Genomic DNA, 20,071 nt, shown 5'->3' on the forward strand with positions numbered 1-20,071 from the left:
TTCTCACTGCAAGCGACGCTGTCGCTGTGCACCTTCTTCTCCCCTTTGTGACGTCACATCGTCGTCGAGTTAGAGTCCTTGTTCTGCCGTTGCTCCAACGTTGCACCTCTTCTCTTGCTTTCACGTCGTTGCGTCGTGTCTTCGCCACTTCTATCGCATGCCACTTTGTTTCGTTCACCCAAATAGTATGACCCAAATAAACATCTACATTTTAGTGAAAAGAACCATTCGCATACATAATAAAATGAACATCCATGTGTATGCAGAATCAAACAAATCAAGTAAAATCTCAATGGTATACCAAATAAACATCTACTTTAGAATGAAAAAACTTTCTGCGTAAAATAAACATCCAATTTAGTTGATAAGAAACAAGTAACGAAACAGCAGCTGCGGAAGACACCGAGATCGCAATACAACAGCGACGACGGTAGCACAGAATTACGAGAGAGCGGTAATGATTCAAAAATAAAAAAAAATTATAATTATAATTAAACCTAATTAATTTAAAATTTAATTTTTAAAATTAAAATTAACTTTTTTTAACCTATTATTTAAATTGTTTACCTATACTTTCTTTTTTTTAATTTCACTAGCATGACTTATGAAATTGAACTGCCTCCGAATTTGGAATATAATGCACAAAAATATAATGCTTTTTACAATAATTTAAAATGAAAAATAATGAATTTTTTATTTAAATAAAATAACCTTGTTAAAATACTTGTTAATGTTACTTATGGTAAAAAGTTTTTCTTATTTTTATATTTTTTCTATATAACAAATGCTTCAAGTACTTAAAATTTTATACATTTAACAGTTTCACGGGTAGTTAAACTCTTAAATTGGTGTTAATTAAGATGAATTTTGCTGGATGTCGTTTTTACTTGTTTTTTCTTTTGTTATAGCCCAACTGTGTTTGATAAACTCTGGTGGGAGGGTAAGAAGGAGGATTATTATCAACTAAGTGTATACTAATGTATCCAATCAAGAAGTATATAATTATTATAACTGTTCTGAATTTGTTACTCGAAGTGTTATTAGAGATTGAATCTAAGATGATGGTAGTTCAAGCTTTTAGATACATGTAAAGGACTTTGATGTTAAAGTCAACAAGTATTTCAGTAAAGTGAGATGATATTTAAGGTGATGAAGGTATAATTGACTGTTTCAAAGTTGAGAAAAGGAACTTTTGCAAATGGTAAATAATTTTCTTCTTATATGAGCAGTTATTTCATGATGAGAAATTATTTTTCTTGCAGGCAGTGAACCGACGTAGTGGGAGTAGGAGTGGTAAAATGGGTTGAGCCCGTCGGGTCGATCTACTAAACCCGTTAAAAAGGACGGATCGGGCTAAAATTTGGAGTCCGTCAAATTAAAAAAATTCGCCAAACTCATACTGCCAAAATGGCAGGTTTTGACGGAGTGGGCGGACCGGTCTGTCGGGCCGAAGACTTTTATTTTTTTTTATTAAATAAAAGAGTGATTACTATTATAAAATTAATAATTATAGAATTTTTAAACATTTTTTCATTTTTTGTTTTTATTCATCTTTTAGTTATTAACTTTATTTATTTTATTTCACAATTTCGTATATATGCTCAAATTATGTGACTTATTTTTTAAAATAAAGATGATTCTATTGACAAATATTATTTTAAAGTTAAAAATTTTTAAAAAATTAGTAAAAAATTATATTATAATTTGACTATTTTTTTATTTGTATTTGATTTTTTAATTATTATTTTTTGGTTAATTTTAGTGAATTTTATTTTTCAAAAAAAAAAGGAGTCAATTGGACTAGCCCATCAACCCGCTAATCCGCCATAAAGCGGAGCAAGCTAGCATTTTAATTGGTGAGGTAGGCCGATCCGTCCCGTTTATGGGACGGGTCTAGACGGAGAGAGGCGAGTTGGGGCGGACCGGCCCACTTTGTCGCCCTTAAGTGGGAGCCTGGAAGAAACTTCTAACTTGTTCCCCAAATCAGATCGGGTTTTGGGTCAAGAAACTCACAAAGTACCCGCCTCACATATTAGGCCAATAGGCCAGGTCAGTTTAGCTTGTTATTGGGCTTCTTAAACTACTAGGGTTCTGTAGGAATAATAACCTAACCACGCAGCCGAGGCTTGGGTCAGATGGCAACTTTGTTTGCCTCCCATTGAGCTGCACTGGGTTCAAATCTTCGTGAAGGAATATTGAACCATTTGTGTGTACTCCCATATAGTGTGTGTGAGTGGGTTGTGTGAGTGTGTAATGCATGGGTGTAATGTCTAGGATTGGAGGCTATCCAATCCACGTGACCAAAAAAAAAAAAAACCTAACCACAATAGTACAAGAGATTAGATCCTCTCAATTTTTTTTAATAATTGAGAGAGTAAAGTGTAATCTCTCATTGTTAATTTTGTAGGTGGGACCAAAAATAAATATGAAAGAGAGAACAATAAAAAGTTAGAGATTATACTTTAAACCCTCAATTTTTTTTAACAATTGAGATAATCTATTTTCAATAGTACACCAAAAAAAAAACCTAACCACGATATTAATATAAGTGGGATAATTCACACCAATAAAAATAAAAGTTGGATAATTGGTAGTATTTTTTTTATGTGATAATTTATTTGAATAGTTGTACATTTTACTTTATTTTAGTGATTAGATAAATATTTATGATAATATAGCTTATTTTATAGCCAATTCCCATACTGGAAAATCTGAGTATCTATAATATGTAATTTTATAAGGTATTTTAAAATATTTCCCATAATTCTAAGTAATGGTAAATTGATTGAATATGTATTATGCAAATATATTTTATATTTTAATCATTTAGCTTTTCTTGTGAATTTTACTGATAAATTATCTTAATTTTTTTTTTCAAAATTAGAAGTGAAACTCGAAACCAAAATCTATAAATTTAAACTATAGTTCGTTGGCCAATGTTAACATGTCCTCCTTGCATTATATGTAGGAATTCTTGTGAACAAAGTTTGGTTCATTTACAAAATACAATAGAGTAAGTTCATGGATCTAGTATTTTGCATCTCGCACAAAGTTTTAATTTATTCACCAAATTATTTATATAATTTCATCACGACAATGGAGGGACAAATACAGAGGGTGCCCAAGGATTTGCCTATTAGCAAGTCCAAGTATTCTACAAGTGCAATACTAGCTCAAAAAATTTGTACCCAATGTTTTAATGTCTAACCTCCCCAAATTGAAGTGAAGGGAATGAAATTAAAGGAAACCAACAACACTAAAATTGTATAATAGAATCAACGAGGTCTTGTAGAGGTGCCAGTTCTGCTTTGTCAATCAAGCGAAATTCCTGCAAAACATAAGAAAACAAATCAGCTAATAATTTCATAATGAAATTAAGATGATGATGCCATTTATATGTTACAAATCCAAAAGTGTACATGGCACTACTTGAACATATAATCATCACTACACATTATTAAGTTGACATGTTACGAATTCAGTGTAAAACAATTTTCACATGTAATCAATTAGTCACGTCAGTAAAAATAATTATTTTTATATTAAATCATGCAAATAATCATTTATAAAAACGAATATAATTATATGACTATATAAAATATTTAATACTATCAGTACATCAAAATTAAACTCGTATATAATATATGTATTTGCAATAAATGTAGATTTCTTTTAGCTATTGCCATCAAGAGATTCTGTTAAGCGATGACGTGAATATTGACATGTCAAGATGTGGTATTATGCCATCATTTAGCTAAACAAATCAGCAAATACTAAAATATATTATTTTTAAATTTTACTAGAACAAAATAAAAAATAATAATAAATAAAAATGTCTATTTTATTGGTACTAGAGCTATTTATTAACCCTTCATAATACTACTTACCCAAGTAAATAAGACAAAATGCTTGAAGCAAGTATTAAGATGAGCTTCTTCCTTCAAACTAACAATCTTCTGAAAATGTGAGTGATAGATGTGAGCATATACACGGAACAACCTTTTGAAAATTGTCTTGACAACCTCCTTGAAATTGGGTGGAAAAGGAGCCCCTACAACAACAATTAATGTAGTAATCAAGTAAAACATTGCTACAATAATGTATATAATTAAAAATGATTGTCCAAAAAGCTTAGCTAAAAGGCTATCTGCCTTTATCAATATCTAAAACATACCTAACTTTTGAGGGAAAATCGTTTCATCATCAAGTTGAGATTCAATCCAATCCATCAAATACTCGACATATTTTGGTGCAGATACCTCTATTGGTTTCTTGATGGTAACACCATCAGCCCATCTATACTCGTACCTGCAGAATTTGTTCCATTAAGTACTTGTCATATATATTCTTATATTTCTCTGCCTTAGAGATAATAGCTAAACACAGCCACCCAGTGACTTGCAAATGCATCTTATGTTGTGCATAAAATAAATTTTGCATATCTCATACTTCAAATTTTTTTTTTCTATTTTCCACTCCATAATCATCACTTACTAAAACCTCTGTTATCTTCTAAAGAAATCATGCGCATTATACGATATTTTTAGATGTGCTAGCCCAAACCTACACTATAACTCAGTGCTCACTTTTGTTCTTGTGAACAGGAGAAAAATTCATTTTGAAAAACAAAACCTAATTGCTATATAATATTCAAAGAAAACCCACCACAAGGGAAAACCATATAGTAGCCTGCCAATCTAATCAAACTACAACTTAACTATGGAATTAAAAGTAAAAAGTTGGTACATAAATCAAAGCTTACTTTGGTCCTGCACTCATTGTTGGACAGTTGCTTGCCGTGCAGAACTCTGTTAGTGTACCAAATAGAATATTCACTTGATTAAAGAAGTCCACGGCTGAAAAAAAAATTTACACGAACGAAAATGAAATTCTTAATTTGCCTTTATGGAGAATGGAAAATTACATGAAAAAAATTACATGCTCACAGATTATGCATTAGAGTACTGGTTTTACTCTTGTTGATTTTTCCCTTGCAAGTTTAACATTTAAGAATTCTTTTAACAAAACATGACTTGTATGAGCTTAAGTAGTATGTCAAGCTTTTATTGAATTTTTTATTTTTATTTTTTCTTTTGCCTTACATTTTGTATGATCATTTTTTATGTGCTGTTATAACATTTGCTAGAAATAGAGTATGTTCTTACTGTTTACAGCTAGCCATTCGTTAAAATCTTCACCGGGAGGCAGCTTAACAGCTTCCCTCAAGTTCCCACTACCCAATGTAGCATCGATGTGTTTTTGAAGTTGAGCACCCTTCATTCATTTCATACACGAAATGCTTAATTAGTTTAAAGCTCAACCTATCAACAATTATGACCATAAAGAATCCAGCAATTATAAGAAGTAAAAGCACCTACCTTACTTCCGGATGGAGCACTCTTCTTTGGACGAAATGTTTTTTGGTTTCTGCATGGATATGATTAAAAGTCTGGTTAGTTATTGTTGTTATCGTTATATAAGATGAAGTTTAGTTATACTTAAGCAAAAGTTAATTGTAACAAAAGAAAATATAGACAATAATATGAGCTAAAAGAAATTAATTCATATTTCTCAAGGAAAGGGGAAAAAAAGTGGTAGGACAATATATCATTTTTATTTTGTACTTTTGTAGTTGCAAAACCTGGTACTTGGAATTTTGAAATGGTTATTGTTAGATGTGGCTTCCAATCAACATCACATGAATATATGTTGTTGATTAGAAGAATGGTTTATGTGTCCTGTGTTACAATTTTTTTAATATATAAATTAAAAAACTTTGTTAAGATATATATATCATGAATAATGTCTATACAATAGCAACAATGTCACTTTTCAATGTCATTCGTGGACACCTTTTTAGCAACTCACTTTTCAATGTCTATACAACAACCCCTTAGCTAAGAATACACTATAAATAATGAAACTATCCACTAAATAACAGTTTTCAACCCACAAATTGTATTATTATTGCCACAACTTAACTGTTTTTTTTTTAACTGTATCTTCCAACTCAATTGGCTAAAAACTAATCCGTCATAAATCTGAGTTCTATTTAAGGGTTTGTCGTGTCAATGAGTTGTTGTATGCACAAGACGGGATTCGAATCTCTAATACTTACTTAAATAGACTAATGAACTAATCACTAAACAAACCCAAATTGGTTTATTAGCACAACATAACCAGATAGCAACATCACTACATGTTTTTATTTTGTTGACTTACGTCACTACATGTTTAAATAACAATTAACACAATTCAGTTACCTAAATTTTCAATATTTATAAATCCCCATTACAACTTCACAGCAACAATCAAGAAAAAAAAACAAGAAAACAATTGGCTACGTGAACCAAACAACATCACAAATTATAATGAAAAAAAAAAAAGAATTCAAATTGCTTGCTTTAACACAAGCAATTATCAAAGGGGATCTAGAATCAAATAAAAGGGATACAATTTATACAATCCATAGAACTTCAAAAAAAAAAAAAAGGTTCAAAAAATCAAATTGAAACTACCAAGTTTATCCATATAAAAGTGCATAAAACATAAATTATACATTTCAAACATTTAAAAAAGGACAGAAAAATAAACTCATAGTCTACAGAAGAATGAAGCCAATACCTGCTTCCAAGGCCGAAGAGACTCATGGTGCCTAAATCCGAAGTGTGTCTCTTTTTTTAAGATCCAAATTCGGATGGCACCTTCTCCTTCTCGTCCTTTTGTCAAATCAGAAAAACCAAAAGAATTAAAGAACACATCGTAATGAGTTTCTTTATACATTTATATATGAAGAGAAAGAGATAAAGACGCCAAGAAAAGGAAAATTGAGACAGAAATAGAGACTTAAAATGCTTGAACGCTCTATTGCCAGTCTGTCATCTCCCCGTTTTTCTCTCTCTTATCTAGCAATATAGAGAAAGAGGCGCCAACAAACATTGCATTTTTGTCATCTTCAAATTTTCTTATTAGTCTCGTTGTGATATCCTCCTCCTCCGCTCTCTCTCTCTCTCAATTTTCTAAATTCTCTGATATATATTCTTTATCATATTCTCTTGTTAAAATAAAATTCACAGAAGATTTATTTGAGAAAATAAATTATTTTAATGTCTACTTTTTAATAAATAGTTATATGAAATCAAACAGTACATTGTTTTTGTTGTGATAAGAATGGGTTATCACATCTTATGTGGATGCCCATTTTCCATAAGATAGAGTTTCCCAAAGATAATTTGAAAAAGAGAAGCCTTGCACATGTATAAATAAGAGCATAGGCTGAGGCCTTTGAACACACAAAAGTAATAAAATAATTCTCTCTCTCTTTTATGTTGTAATACTTATTCCTCTCTTTTTTATATTTCTTTATTTTATATTTGTTACTTCTTATTTATTTATTTATTTAGTTATTTTATAACACGTTATCAGCACGAAGCTCTAACGAAATTTTAGAAAGACTTCAGGTAACAAGTTTTTATTATGCGAATCTCTTTCATCTTGAATATAATACTTTTGATATATCTGTAAATAATTATTTATTATGGATACTAGATATTAAAAACTATCTTGATTCAATGGATCTTGGAGATACCATTAAGGTTGAAAATAATACATCCCAGAAGGATATAGCCAAAGCCATAATTCTCTTTCATCGTCATCTTGAAGTATGATTGAAAAATGAATATCCCACATTAAAAGATCTTGCAGATCTGTGGAAAGACCTTTAAGAAAGGTACAATCATGTGATACTTCCTCAAGCCCGATATGTTAGAGAAAATTTTCTCGACCTTCCATGTCTCGAATGTGCTCCTGCAGCAGCAGTATCGAGAAAAAGAAATTAAAAAGTATTTTGAATTAATTTCTTGCTTTCTTGTTGCTGAATGCAACAATGAGTTACTTTTGATAAATCATGAAGCGCGTCCAGTTGGCGCCACCCCATTTCCTGAAGTAAATGCGGCAAATTATAACCCCCAGAAGAGGTAAATGGCAAGATTTTGATGACAAGAAAAATTATGGAAGGAAAATGAATTATGTTCACAAGAAATGATCTCACCAGAAGTGGGATAAAGAAAGAAATAATGGGCAAAGTATATCAATTGAGGATTAATGCTTCCGTTGTGGTGGAAAGGCCATTGGTCACGTACCTGTCGTACCCCAAGGCACCTAGTTGATCTTTATCAAGCATCTTTGAAAAGGGATGACAAAGAAAAGGAAACAAATTTTGTTTCAAATGATGAAAATTTCACCACTCATTATGATGTATCTAATTTCTTTAAGGATTCTGAAGGAGATATTGGCTATTTGATCAATGATGGAATAATTTGATATATGTATGTGTTTGTTAAGTATTCATGTGAATAATTTTACTGTGCATGTACTTTTACTCATTTTATTATTATTATTATTTGTTTTTGAAGAAAAATGGTAAGGATATATTCTGAAGATATTTGCCTTGCGGATAGTGCAAGTTCGCACACTATTCTTAAAAGTGATATATATTTTACCCATCTTGTGCCAAAAGAAGAGTATGTTAATACTATTATTGGCTCAGGCAATGTGATTGAAGGCTCCGGAAGAGCTATAATTTTGTTTCCTGGAGGAACAAAATTTATAATAAATAATGCACTATTATCTATCAAGTCTTTGAGGAACTTGTTGAGTTTCAAAGATATTCGCCGAAATGGATATCATGTTGAGACAATGAATGAGGAAAATCATGAGTATTTATGTATCACAACTCATGATTCAAATAAGAAAGTTATATTAGAAAAGTTGCCCTCACTTTCATCTGGGTTGTATTATACCAAGATTAGTGCAATTGAATCACATGCTACTGTAAACCAGAAGTTTACTAGCCCAAATGAATTCATAACTTGGCACGATAGATTGGGTCATCCGGGAACAACCATGATGAGGAGAATTATTGAAAACTCTCATGGACATTCACTAAAGAACCAGAAGATTCTTAAATCTAGTGAATTTTGTTGTGCTGCATGTTCTCAGGGAAAGTTAATTTTAAGGCCATCACCAGTAAAGATTGGATTTGAGTCCCCTGAATTCCTAGAAAGGATTCAAGGTGATATATGTGGACCTATTCATCCACCATGTGGATATTTTAGATATTTTATGGTCCTAATAGACGCATCTTCGAGATGGTCACATGTGTGCTTATTATCTTCTCGCAACCTGGCGTTTGCGAGATTACTGGCTCAAATTATTCGATTAAAAGCACAATTTTCAGAAAATCCAATCAAAACAATTCGTCTTGATAATGCTGGTGAATTTACTTCCCAAGCATTTGATGCTTATTGTATGGCTAATGGAATAAATGTTGAACATCCAGTAGCTTATGTTCACACACAAAATGGGTTAGCAGAATCACTTATTAAACGCCTCCAATTGATTGCTAGACCCTTACTTATGAGAACAAATCTCCTAACTTCGGTTTGGGTGCATGCTATTTTACATGCCGCAGCACTTATTCGTTTGAGGCCAACGAGTTACCATCGGTTCTCTCCTATGCAATTAGCTTTTGGCCAGCAGTCAAATGTCTCCCATTTAAGAATATTTGGGCGTGCGATATATGTTTCCATTGCACCACCTAATCGTACCAAAATGGGACTCCAAAGAAAATTGGGGATATATGTTGGATATAATTCTCCCTCTATAGTGAGGTATCTTGAGATACAAACGGGAGATGTATTTAAAGCCCGGTTTGCGGATTGTCATTTTGATGAATCAAAATTTCCAACATTAGGGGGAGAGAATAAGCTTCCTGAAAAGGAACTTAATTGGAATGCATCATCGTTGATGCATTTAGATCCTCGATCAGCGCAATGTGAACTAGAAGTTCAAAAGATTATACATTTGCAAAGAATAGCAAATGAATTGCCTGATGCACTTTCCGATACAAAGAGGATAACCAAATCTTATATACCAGTGAAAAATGCCCCAATTCGAATTGATGTCCCAGTAGGACAAGTAGCCACTGAAGCAAATTCACGCCAGAAGCGTGGCAGGGCGGAAAATGCCCCAATTCGAATTGATGTCCCAGTAGGACAAATAGCCACTGAAGCAAATACACGCCAAAAGCGTGGCAGGCCTGTCGGTTCCAAAGATAAAAATCCTCGAAAGAGAAAAGAGGTAAATATTCCTGTTGAAAAAGACATAGTAAAGACACCTGCAGTTGTCCAAAATTCTGATATAACGCCAGAAGACGTTCAGGTACTTGAAAATTGTGAAAATGATGAGATCTCGATAAATTATGTCTTTACAGGAGAGAAATGGGACCGAAATAAGATAATTGTCAATGAAATATTTGCATATAATGTGGCATTGAATATCATGCATGAAAGTAAGGATCTTGAGCCAAGATCAGTCGAAGAATGTCGACAAAGGAATGATTGGCCAAAATGGAAAGAAGCCATGAAGGCTGAATTAGACTCACTTGCAAAACGTGAAGTCTTTAGACCTGTAGTCCGTACACCAGAAGATGTAAAACCTATTGGATACAAATGGGTATTTGTGAGAAAACGAAATGAAAAAAAATGAAGTTGTGCGCTACAAAGCCCGACTTGTGGCACAAGGTTTTTCACAAAGGCCCGGTATAGATTATGAAGAAACGTATTCCCCCGTAGTGGATGCGATAACATTGTGTTATTTGGTCAGCTTATCTGCATATCATAAACTGCATATGCATTTAATGGATGTGGTAACAGCCTATTTGTACGGCTCATTAGATCGGGATATCTATATGAAAGTCCCTGAAGGACTAAAGATATCTAAACCATCCAGTGAATATTCGCAAGGGTTATACTCAGTCAAATTGCAAAGGTCTTTATATGGTCTAAAGCAATCTGGACGAATGTGGTATAATCGTCTTACTGAGTATCTGGCCAAAAACGGATTCAAGAATGATGATATCTCCCCATGTGTTTTCATAAAGAAAACTACATCTGGGTTCATTATAATTGCTGTGTACGTTGATGATTTAAATATCATTGGGACTCCTGAAGAGATTCCAACAATTATAAAAACTCTAAAAGAAGAGTTTGAGATGAAAGATCTTAGAAGAACTAAATTTTGTCTCGACCTGCAGATCGAGCATATAAAAAATGGGATCTTTATTCATCAAACAACATACACAGAGAAGATCTTGAAAAGATTTTATATGGATAAGTTACATCCATTAAGTACCCCAATGATCGTAAGATCTCTGGATGTGGAGAAGGATCAATTCCGTCCTAAAGAAGAAAATGAAGATATCCTTGGTCCTGAAATACCATATCTTAGTGCCATTGGAGAGCTAATGTATCTTGCCAATAATACGCAATCTGACATATCATTCGCGGTGAATTTACTAGTAAGATATAGTTCCTCTCCAACCAGAAGACATTGGAGTGGAATCAAACAAATCCTTCGATATCTTCATAGAACGGTTGATATGGGATTGTTCTATCCTTATGGATCCAAGTCACAACTAGTTGGCTATGCAGATGCTGGATACTTGTCTGATCCACATAAAGGGAGATCTCAAACAGGATACCTATTTACATATGGTGGAACAGCTATATCATGGAGGTCCACGAAACATACGATAGCAGCAACCTCCTCTAATCATGCTGAAATACTAGCGATACATGAAGCAAGTCGCGAGTGTTTTTGGCTAAGGAGTTTGATCCAATATATCATGTCATCATGTGGACTGATTGATCAGAAGATAACTCCAACTGTCCTGTTTGAAGATAATACAGCATGTATTGCTCAACTTAAAGGCGGATATATCAAAGGTGATAGAACAAAGCATATTTCTCCCAAATTCTTCTTCACTCATGATCTTCAAAATCAAGGGACAATTGATGTCCAACAGATCCGCTCAAGTGATAATCTGGCAGATTTATTCACAAAGTCACTCCAAAAATCTTCTTTTGAAAGATTGGTACATCAGATTGGGATGCGCCGATTTCAAGATATAAAATAATGTCGGCAAGAAGGGGAGACTGTACTCTTTTTTCCTTGATCAGGTTTTTTTCCCATTGGGTTTTTCTTGACAAGGTTTTTAACGAGGCAGTCCCCATCACAAAGGATATTGTACTCTTTTTCCTTCACTAAGGTTTTTTTCCCATAGGGTTTTTCTTTAGTAAGGTTTTAACGAGGCAATAATCCTAAATGGTCATCCAAGGGGGAGTGTTGTGATAAGAATGGGTTATCACATCTTATGTGGATGCCCATTTTCCATAAGATAGAGTTTCCCAAGGATGAATGAATTTAATATAGTTTGAAAAAGAGAAGCCTTGCACATGTATAAATAAGAGCGTAGGCTGAGGCCTTTGAACACACAAAAGTAATAAAATAATTCTCTCTCTCTTTTATGTTGTAATACTTATTCCTCTCTTTTTTATATTTCTTTATTTTATATTTGTTACTTCTTATTTATTTATTTATTTAGTTATTTTATAACAATTTTTTTTTCTTTTTGGGATCTTGTTTTAATTTTTTTGGGAATTTTTGTTTATGTAAGAATAAAACTTTTGAGTTATGTTCATTTAATTTTAGAAAAGGGCGACGCTTTTTTTTGTGTGGTTTTACCAATTTTTTTTGTTATTATTTCAATCCCGTTACAGAACAAACAAGGAGTGCAATCAACTAATATTTTGTCTCTTGAATTTTTTTAAAAGAAATATGATTTTAAATTATTATGAGAAATATTTAAAGAATTTAATTTTAATGTACTGTACAACATTTTATATAGTTATGTAATCATGACCGATGTAAAAGATAATTATTTTTGTTAATGTGACAGTATTTTATTGGATGTACGTGTAAAACGGTTTTGTACTGACTGCATCAAAATTAAATTCATATTTAAAATCTAAAAAAAAATTTAAATCTCAATAATAACAAACCTTTAAAATCAATGTAAAAAATCATGGGATAAGTATGGTTTTGGTTCCTAAAGTTTTCAACTAGAATCGAATTCGCCCCTCTTCTAATTTTCGATTTATAATCGTCCTTAACGTTTTTTTCGTATTAAAATTGTCCTTTTTATTTTTTTTGACAAAAATACCTCACCAGTACCAACACAATTACCTCCTCCACCACCACCACCAACACCAACACCACCGCCGCCACAACCTCCACCAACACCACCACCAGCACCACGACCACCACCAACACCACCACCAACGCCACTGCCATCCCCCTCCCCCCTTTCCCCTCCCCGCCTCCCCCACCCCGCGCGTCTTCCCTTCCCCCCACCCCCACCCCGCATCCCCTCCCCCACCCCCGACGTCCCCTACCCTCCCCCCTCCCCTTCCCCCACCCCCACCCTGCGTCCCCTCCCCCTCCCCCCACACCCCACCTCCACCTCCACCTCCACACAGAGAAGCAGAAACAAAAAATCAACAAATTTAAGCACAAATTTAACATAAGCAAAAACAGAAAGCAACAAATCAATAAAGAAGCAGATAGTGGTTCCTAAAAAATTCAAAGCACAAAGAAGCAGATGCAGAAGGCAGAGACAGCGGCGGACGGTGGTTTCTCATGTGGCGGCGGCGAGGAGAGTAGAAAAGAAGAAGAAGAAGAAGGTGGTGATGGTGGTGGTGCGGTGGTGCGATGCGGTGCCAGAGGGCGGCAAGGCGGCGGCGGGACTGCGAGATTGCGGCGGCGGGATGGCGGCTTCCCTTCTCCCTCCCCCTCTTCCCTCCCCTCCCCCTTCTTATACCCCTTTCTTCCCCCACCCTCCCCAAACGTGTTTTCTTCCCCCTCCCCCCAACACGCGTTTTTTTTTTAATTTTATAATTTTTATTTTTAAAATAAAAATATGGGTAGCTTATTAATAAAACAAAAAAATTTATTAAAAAGAACGATTTTAATACGAAAAAAAACGTTAAGGACGATTTTATATCGAAAATTAGATGAGAGACGGTTTTGATTCTGACGGAAAACTTTAGGACCAAAACCATACGTATCCCTAAAATTATTTTAAAAATTCTAAAATTTATTTTAAACATTTAAAATTAGTTTTAAAATTTTAAAATTCATTTATAAAATTCAAAATCTTCTAAAAATGTTCAAAATTCATTTTAAAAAGTTCACAATTATTTTAAAATTTTTTAATAAAAAAATATCTGAAACATAACAAAAAGAAGCATTGAAAGCCTAACAAAAAGAAATATTTAAAATTATTTTAAAAATTTCAAAACATAACAAAATGAGATATCCAAAAAATATTAGAAAAAGAATATTCGAAAACTAAAAAAAGAAACATCTAAAACTATTAAAAAAATAATCCAAAACCCAAAATCAGTGATGGATCCAAAAAATTTTGATAATGGGGGCAAAATTTATATAACATGATAATAATTTTTATAATAAAAATAATATGTGTATATAAAAAATTAAATATTAAATTATCTATTAACTACTATATATCTGTGTATAAATACATGTATTGTTTAACTTATTTTCAATATGTATTTTATATTTTAATATATATTTTATACAAATAATTATTTTTTATGTACATATAGCATCATTATTGTTATAATTATATTTTGTTATTGTAAACTATGATTAGCCTTCAAAATATCTAATATACAAATTAAAACACTAAAATAGTAATTTAAATAATAATATATAATTTAAAATTCTATTCTTTTAGGTTTTATATTTTAAAAAAATTAAGTAATTTTTCTCTTAACACTATCATCAAAATTTCTCTCTTTTCATATATATTACTAAACAATTATTTAAAAATTCACTTCCCAACACAATTAGAAGCTGACTCTTGTTGATATTCATAGTTAAAAAAATTCTTTCAATTAATATAGTTGCTATGCAAAAATTAAAGCTAATTTAAAAAAAAGACAAATAATATTCTTTTGAGTTGATTTTTAAAAAAGAACACTAATTTTGTTTAAATCATAGAATTGATCATTCTAACAAATATCTAATATAAAATTTTTAAATTGACGATTAAGTACCAAAATTGAATAAAAAGTTATTATGAGGTCAAATTTAATAATCTAATGGGACAAATAAATATTATTATTACTATTTAAAAAAATTTCAAATTGTAGTGGGAGTGCTTATCCCACACCACTGCACTTGGAACTTTTTAAAAATTTGTTAGAGGGAGCGGCAATTCAAATTATCATGAAAAATATCCACAATCTAAAAAATAATATCTAAAATCAAATAATAACAAACATCCAAATTTATTATAAAATTATTTTAAAAGTTTCAAAAATATTTTTTTATTATTTTTTTAATGGTAATTGAATGAATTTCTCATTGTCAATGTAATTTTTAATTTAAAAACAATAGATAATAGAAAATTATATTTTCAATTAAAGAGTGAGAAATATATATATATATATATATATATATATATATATATATATATATATATATATATATATATATATATATATTGAAGCCTATTCATCAATATAAACAAAAACTGTTTGGTAATTGTACAACAATAAAAGTGCAAATGAATACATGTTTTCCCCCATCTTTTTAGCAAAGATAAGATATTATACGGAGAAATTAAAGGGAGTTGATCAGTGGAAAAAAAATTAAATGATATCCAGTGTTTAATATCATTTTTTATTGTTTTTTTTCTTTTATTTATTTTTGGTCTACTTATAGAATTAAAGATAAAAAATTATATTTTATTCTCTCAAGTGTTAAAAAAAATGAAAATGATCCATTTTCGAAATTAAGAGTGTGTTTTTTTGGTGACTTAGAAATTAAGAGTGTTTGATTTGGTTTGTATATATTTTTATTTTTTATTTTTATTTTCATTTTTATTTTAAAATTTTCTGTTTCGGAATTTTATAAAGAAAAAGCGGAAATCAAACTCACCTTAATTAAAGAAAAAAGGGGGGGGGGGGGGTCTGGTGATGGAGTCGCGAAAAAGTATGGTTAAGAGAAAACATGAAAGAGTAGTTAAGACTTAAAGAGTATTATTATTTCTCTAAATTTTTCTTTTATTTTTCATTCTTATCTAAATTAAATGAATAATTCTTAATAATTTTAAAATAAAAAGTCCTTCTTTGACAATTAGTTCTTGTTAATAATTCTTAGTAACAAGAGTGAGCTTTAAAAAAGCTTAACCACCACCTCTCTAATAAGCTTTACCATACCTACTTTAATTTCCTTCTATCTTAATATTTTCCATTTGGTCAAATTCAGGTCTTAACTAACAAAATGGCTTAGTTAAAAATAAAATGAATTAGGCCGGGTTTAGGTTCAGCTCAAGTCATATCCCAACTAATCAGCTTATTTACACTAATCAAGATTATAGATTTGAATGGAGTGAAATGGCATCGCATGCAGGGAGGGAGTGAAAATATATCATAAAATGCTTAACCATTTCTAGTATAAAAGACCACTAATTAGTCATTAAAAAGAAGCCAAGATATTGATGAATTTCGTCCATAAAAAGATTTATGTACATAACTACTTTAGTTGTTTAAACTCCTATTGTCAATATATTATAATGGCTTTAAGATTACTTGCATGAAGCATGACTACGTAGGGTTGGTAGATAGAAAGAATGAATGAATGCATGGGTAGTTTGTGGTACCACTATCATTCGATTCTCTTACATGCTAACTTCTTATCATCATGACTTTTGATAAGGACAATAAGAGTGATACGTGTAAGCTTAGAGAGTTGGTGACTTAAAGAAGAAATTAAACAGAATTCTGGTATTCAGTTATTGCTATATCAGTCAAGCTTGCATTGTATTTTCTGTTGTAACTGATTTCCTTATAGTATATATAAGTCAGTGTGTGCCAATCAATGTAAGCTTACATAATAGAATTCCATTCAGTTTGTTCTCCCATTCTTCTAGCTCACAATCCCTTCATTCAATATCATTTCTTAACTCTGCCTCCAATATCTTTCATGCTTCATCTGTCAAACCAAATAAATAAATAAATACATAATCAAATTAACTAGGTTGAGACTTGAGACATGCCCACAAAATAAACATAAAACATTTCGGATTAGCTAAGCAATTTTTTATAATCTGATTTTAATTTAGTTCATAGCTAATCATTAATATATTCAAATATAATTAATCTGACTATCAAAGTTGCAGTAAGAAAAATTAAAAAATAATTAAATTAAAGAAAAGCAATCATAAAAAGTTCTTGTACTACTGTGTCGTCCATTTATGGTTTATCATCTATTGATGATGAAATTTTCAAGCTTAAGTGAATCATAAACCCTAATCCTAAATCATAAGCAATAAACACAAAAAAGAAAAACCATAGTAGAAATCAAACAATTATATATGCTTGTGGGATTAGAAATTCAGAACAAATACCTTCAATAGCATCATCTTCTTCTATACGATCTTGGCCCTAACGGCATGGCATTGTATCTTTGAAGTCGGAACCCTTCACTCATTAAATCACCCACTGCTTTTCGACACACATCATGTTCTGTTTCGTCTACACCTTGAAGTACTAAAATCCGATGTGTGTGCAAGATTTCAAGAGAGATTTCTTCATCCATAAGCCTTTTCATAACAGGTATGTCATTGAAAGGGAAGAAAGCTACTTTGGAGATGCATAGCAAGCATGTAACGGCTTCGTCAGCAACTTGGTTGATGTCCGGGAGAACTAAACGTAGAATCTTCTGGATCGTTCCGCGATACCCCAGGCGCTCTAACCAAATCCAGAACGCAAGAACCCGTAGAGATTGAAGTGGATGTCGTGAGAGAGTGAACACAAGGACGCTGTAGAGCTCTCTGTCTGTTCTGTGAAAGAGCAAGAACTCTTCTTGAGAGAATTCAATTACTGATGATGGTAAGTGAAGCATCCAACGGAAACCGTTGTTCATCATGATTTTCCCGCCAAAATGCGAAATTGGTGGATGCAAATGTATGTGTGTGTGTATGCGGAGAGCTAGAAAGAATAGAATAATCAAGAGACTTATCTAAATTAAGAATAATTCACTCTTTATATACATGTGACGAACAATGCAAGCACTTTTAATTGATATAAACCGCATAATTGAAGCTAAGTTATTTATATATCTTTAACTTCTAATTAATTAATAAAAAATGTTAGGTCAAAGTCTTTTTATCAACTAAGTTAATCAAATTGTTAAAATTAAAAACTTGCGCCACTTTTTGTCTCATTTAACTGTCATAGCTGCTGCTTCTTCTTTTTACGTTTTTTTTTTCTTTTTCAACGTCGTTTTTATCGTCAATGGTGCTATCATTGTCGTCGTCATTATCGTTGCTGTTATTGCTTCTTCTTCTTATGTTCCTTCTTCCTTTCTCAATGTCATTTTTGTCGTCATTGCCGTCACTGCCATTGTCATCATTACTGTTACCACGGCGACTTCTTCTTACTTTTCTTCTTCCTTCTTTAATGCCGTTTTCGTCGTTACTACTGCCACTGCCGTCGTCATCGTCGCTGTTACCACGGTCATTATTGTTGTTGCTGTTAATTTCTTCTTCTCTTTTTTCTTCTCATTATCCTCTTTTATTATCATTGGCATCGTCCTCATTGTCTTCATCTTCTTCTCTTATAAATGTTCAAAAAACTACAGCTCAGAAACTTGATACATAATACATTAATTTTGGTGTATAGCACACAAATTTTAGTATACATCACAAAAAGTTTTTAAAGACCACATGTCCAAAACATTGAAACAGAACCAATAAAATATGCATAACACATAAATTTGTGTAAATAGCACAAAAATCTTATTGCATAGCATAAAATTTTTTATGTGCAAGATAAAAATTTTTGAAGGACTATATATTTTGAACATTGACTCATCCAACTAACATATTTGCAGCAAAAAATTGTGCTATATGCAAAGATTTGTGTGCTATGTGCAAAAATATGTGTGCTATGCATAAAAATATTTGTGCTACGTTGATAAATTTGTGTTATGTGCAAATTTTTTTGTGTTATACTTCGAAAATTTTGTGTGCTATATTAATAAGTTTTGTGCTATTTAACAAAAAATTGTGCTATATCAATAATTTATGCCGGCACACCTTGCACCAAAAGAATCATGTGGTGGTTTCGCCATTTGTTCTAGCCAATTCCACAATACTCTTGTCCACCTTGATGCCTGGGATGACATTGTTCTCTTAAAGGACCTCAACAAAAGGCTTTCCATTAGAAGTCTTTTAGTTGAGAGTCTCCTAAAAAAAGATGACGCCAGAGGGGTATTGGAGGGCATTGGGGAGGTGAAGAAAAGCTTGCGCAGCGTTTGGCACTATTGTCGGGGATTGGCTATGATTGACAACTACTAGTTGTTTGATTTCTTAGATTAGGCATTTTTAGTTTAACTTTTTTTTTCTTCAAATTTTCGAAAATCTTGTCCTATTTTCGTTAAAAATTTTTTTCTTAATTTTTAAAATTAAGTTTGGTGTCCCCTTAATTGTTGTCTTTATTTTATTTTTCTTTTATTTTCAGTTTTTTTATATTTTATTTTATTTTTATTTTTTTATTATTATTATTATTTTAATTTTAATTTTTTTTATTTTATTTCTTTTGAAAAATATATATATATTTTTAAAAAATAGAAATAAAATTCTTTCTTTTCTTTCTTTTTTGCTTTTCTGTTAATCACATGATGCGTTTAATTCTATTTGATATTTTGTGCTAAGAAAAAGTAATGGAGAGAGATCACATGGGTTACTACTCACACCCAAGGAGTGATTCATATTATTGTGGATGGAAGAACTACCCAAATTTTGGTTGGAAAAGTCAAGACCAAAGAAACTTCAGTGCTCCATGTTCCATCTATCAAGAACCACCATCTCCATATTCATACCAAGAATCACCCACCATCTCCATATTCATACCAAGATCCATCATTCCCTTTTTATTCATATCAAGAGTCGCCATCTCTTTATTCATACGAAGAATCATCTTCTTTTTACTCATATCAAGAGCTACCATCTCCTTCTTCATATCAAGAACCATCAGCTCTTGAGCTTGTCATGAAAGAATACATACATGATATAAGACTGAGTGTCAAAAATATAGAGAAACATGTGGAGTTGATTATAAAGCACCTGGATGAGAAC

General features: G+C 31.9%; 1 protein-coding gene across 1 annotated transcript; it reads right to left on the minus strand.

The window, feature by feature from the left end:
- Positions 1-3,033: 3,033 nt before the first annotated feature.
- LOC112790508 (MOB kinase activator-like 1A) lies at positions 3,034-7,234 on the minus strand. Its single transcript, XM_025832947.2, has 8 exons — positions 6,847-7,234; positions 6,625-6,719; positions 5,379-5,427; positions 5,166-5,274; positions 4,763-4,856; positions 4,175-4,308; positions 3,888-4,051; positions 3,034-3,328 (listed from the first exon to the last, which is right to left on the minus strand). The coding sequence occupies exons 2-8, from the start codon at positions 6,648-6,650 to the stop codon at positions 3,257-3,259; spliced, it is 648 nt and encodes a 215-aa protein (XP_025688732.1). The 5' UTR covers positions 6,651-6,719; positions 6,847-7,234; the 3' UTR covers positions 3,034-3,256.
- Positions 7,235-20,071: the final 12,837 nt, after the last annotated feature.

Source organism: Arachis hypogaea, chromosome 3 (genome assembly GCF_003086295.3).
Source record: "Arachis hypogaea cultivar Tifrunner chromosome 3, arahy.Tifrunner.gnm2.J5K5, whole genome shotgun sequence".
NCBI classification, from domain to species: domain Eukaryota; kingdom Viridiplantae; phylum Streptophyta; class Magnoliopsida; order Fabales; family Fabaceae; genus Arachis; species Arachis hypogaea.

Excerpts from the sequence above, each read along its gene's own strand:
- LOC112790508 (XM_025832947.2), bottom strand. The coding sequence starts at position 6,650 with ATGAGTCTCTTCGGCCTTGGAAGCAG. Across the intron at positions 4,309-4,762 it reads ACAATGAGTGCAGGACCAAA|GTACGAGTATAGATGGGCTG; the intron begins GTAAGCTTTGAT and ends CAAATTCTGCAG. Across the intron at positions 4,052-4,174 it reads GATTTTCCCTCAAAAGTTAG|GGGCTCCTTTTCCACCCAAT; the intron begins GTATGTTTTAGA and ends TTGTTGTTGTAG.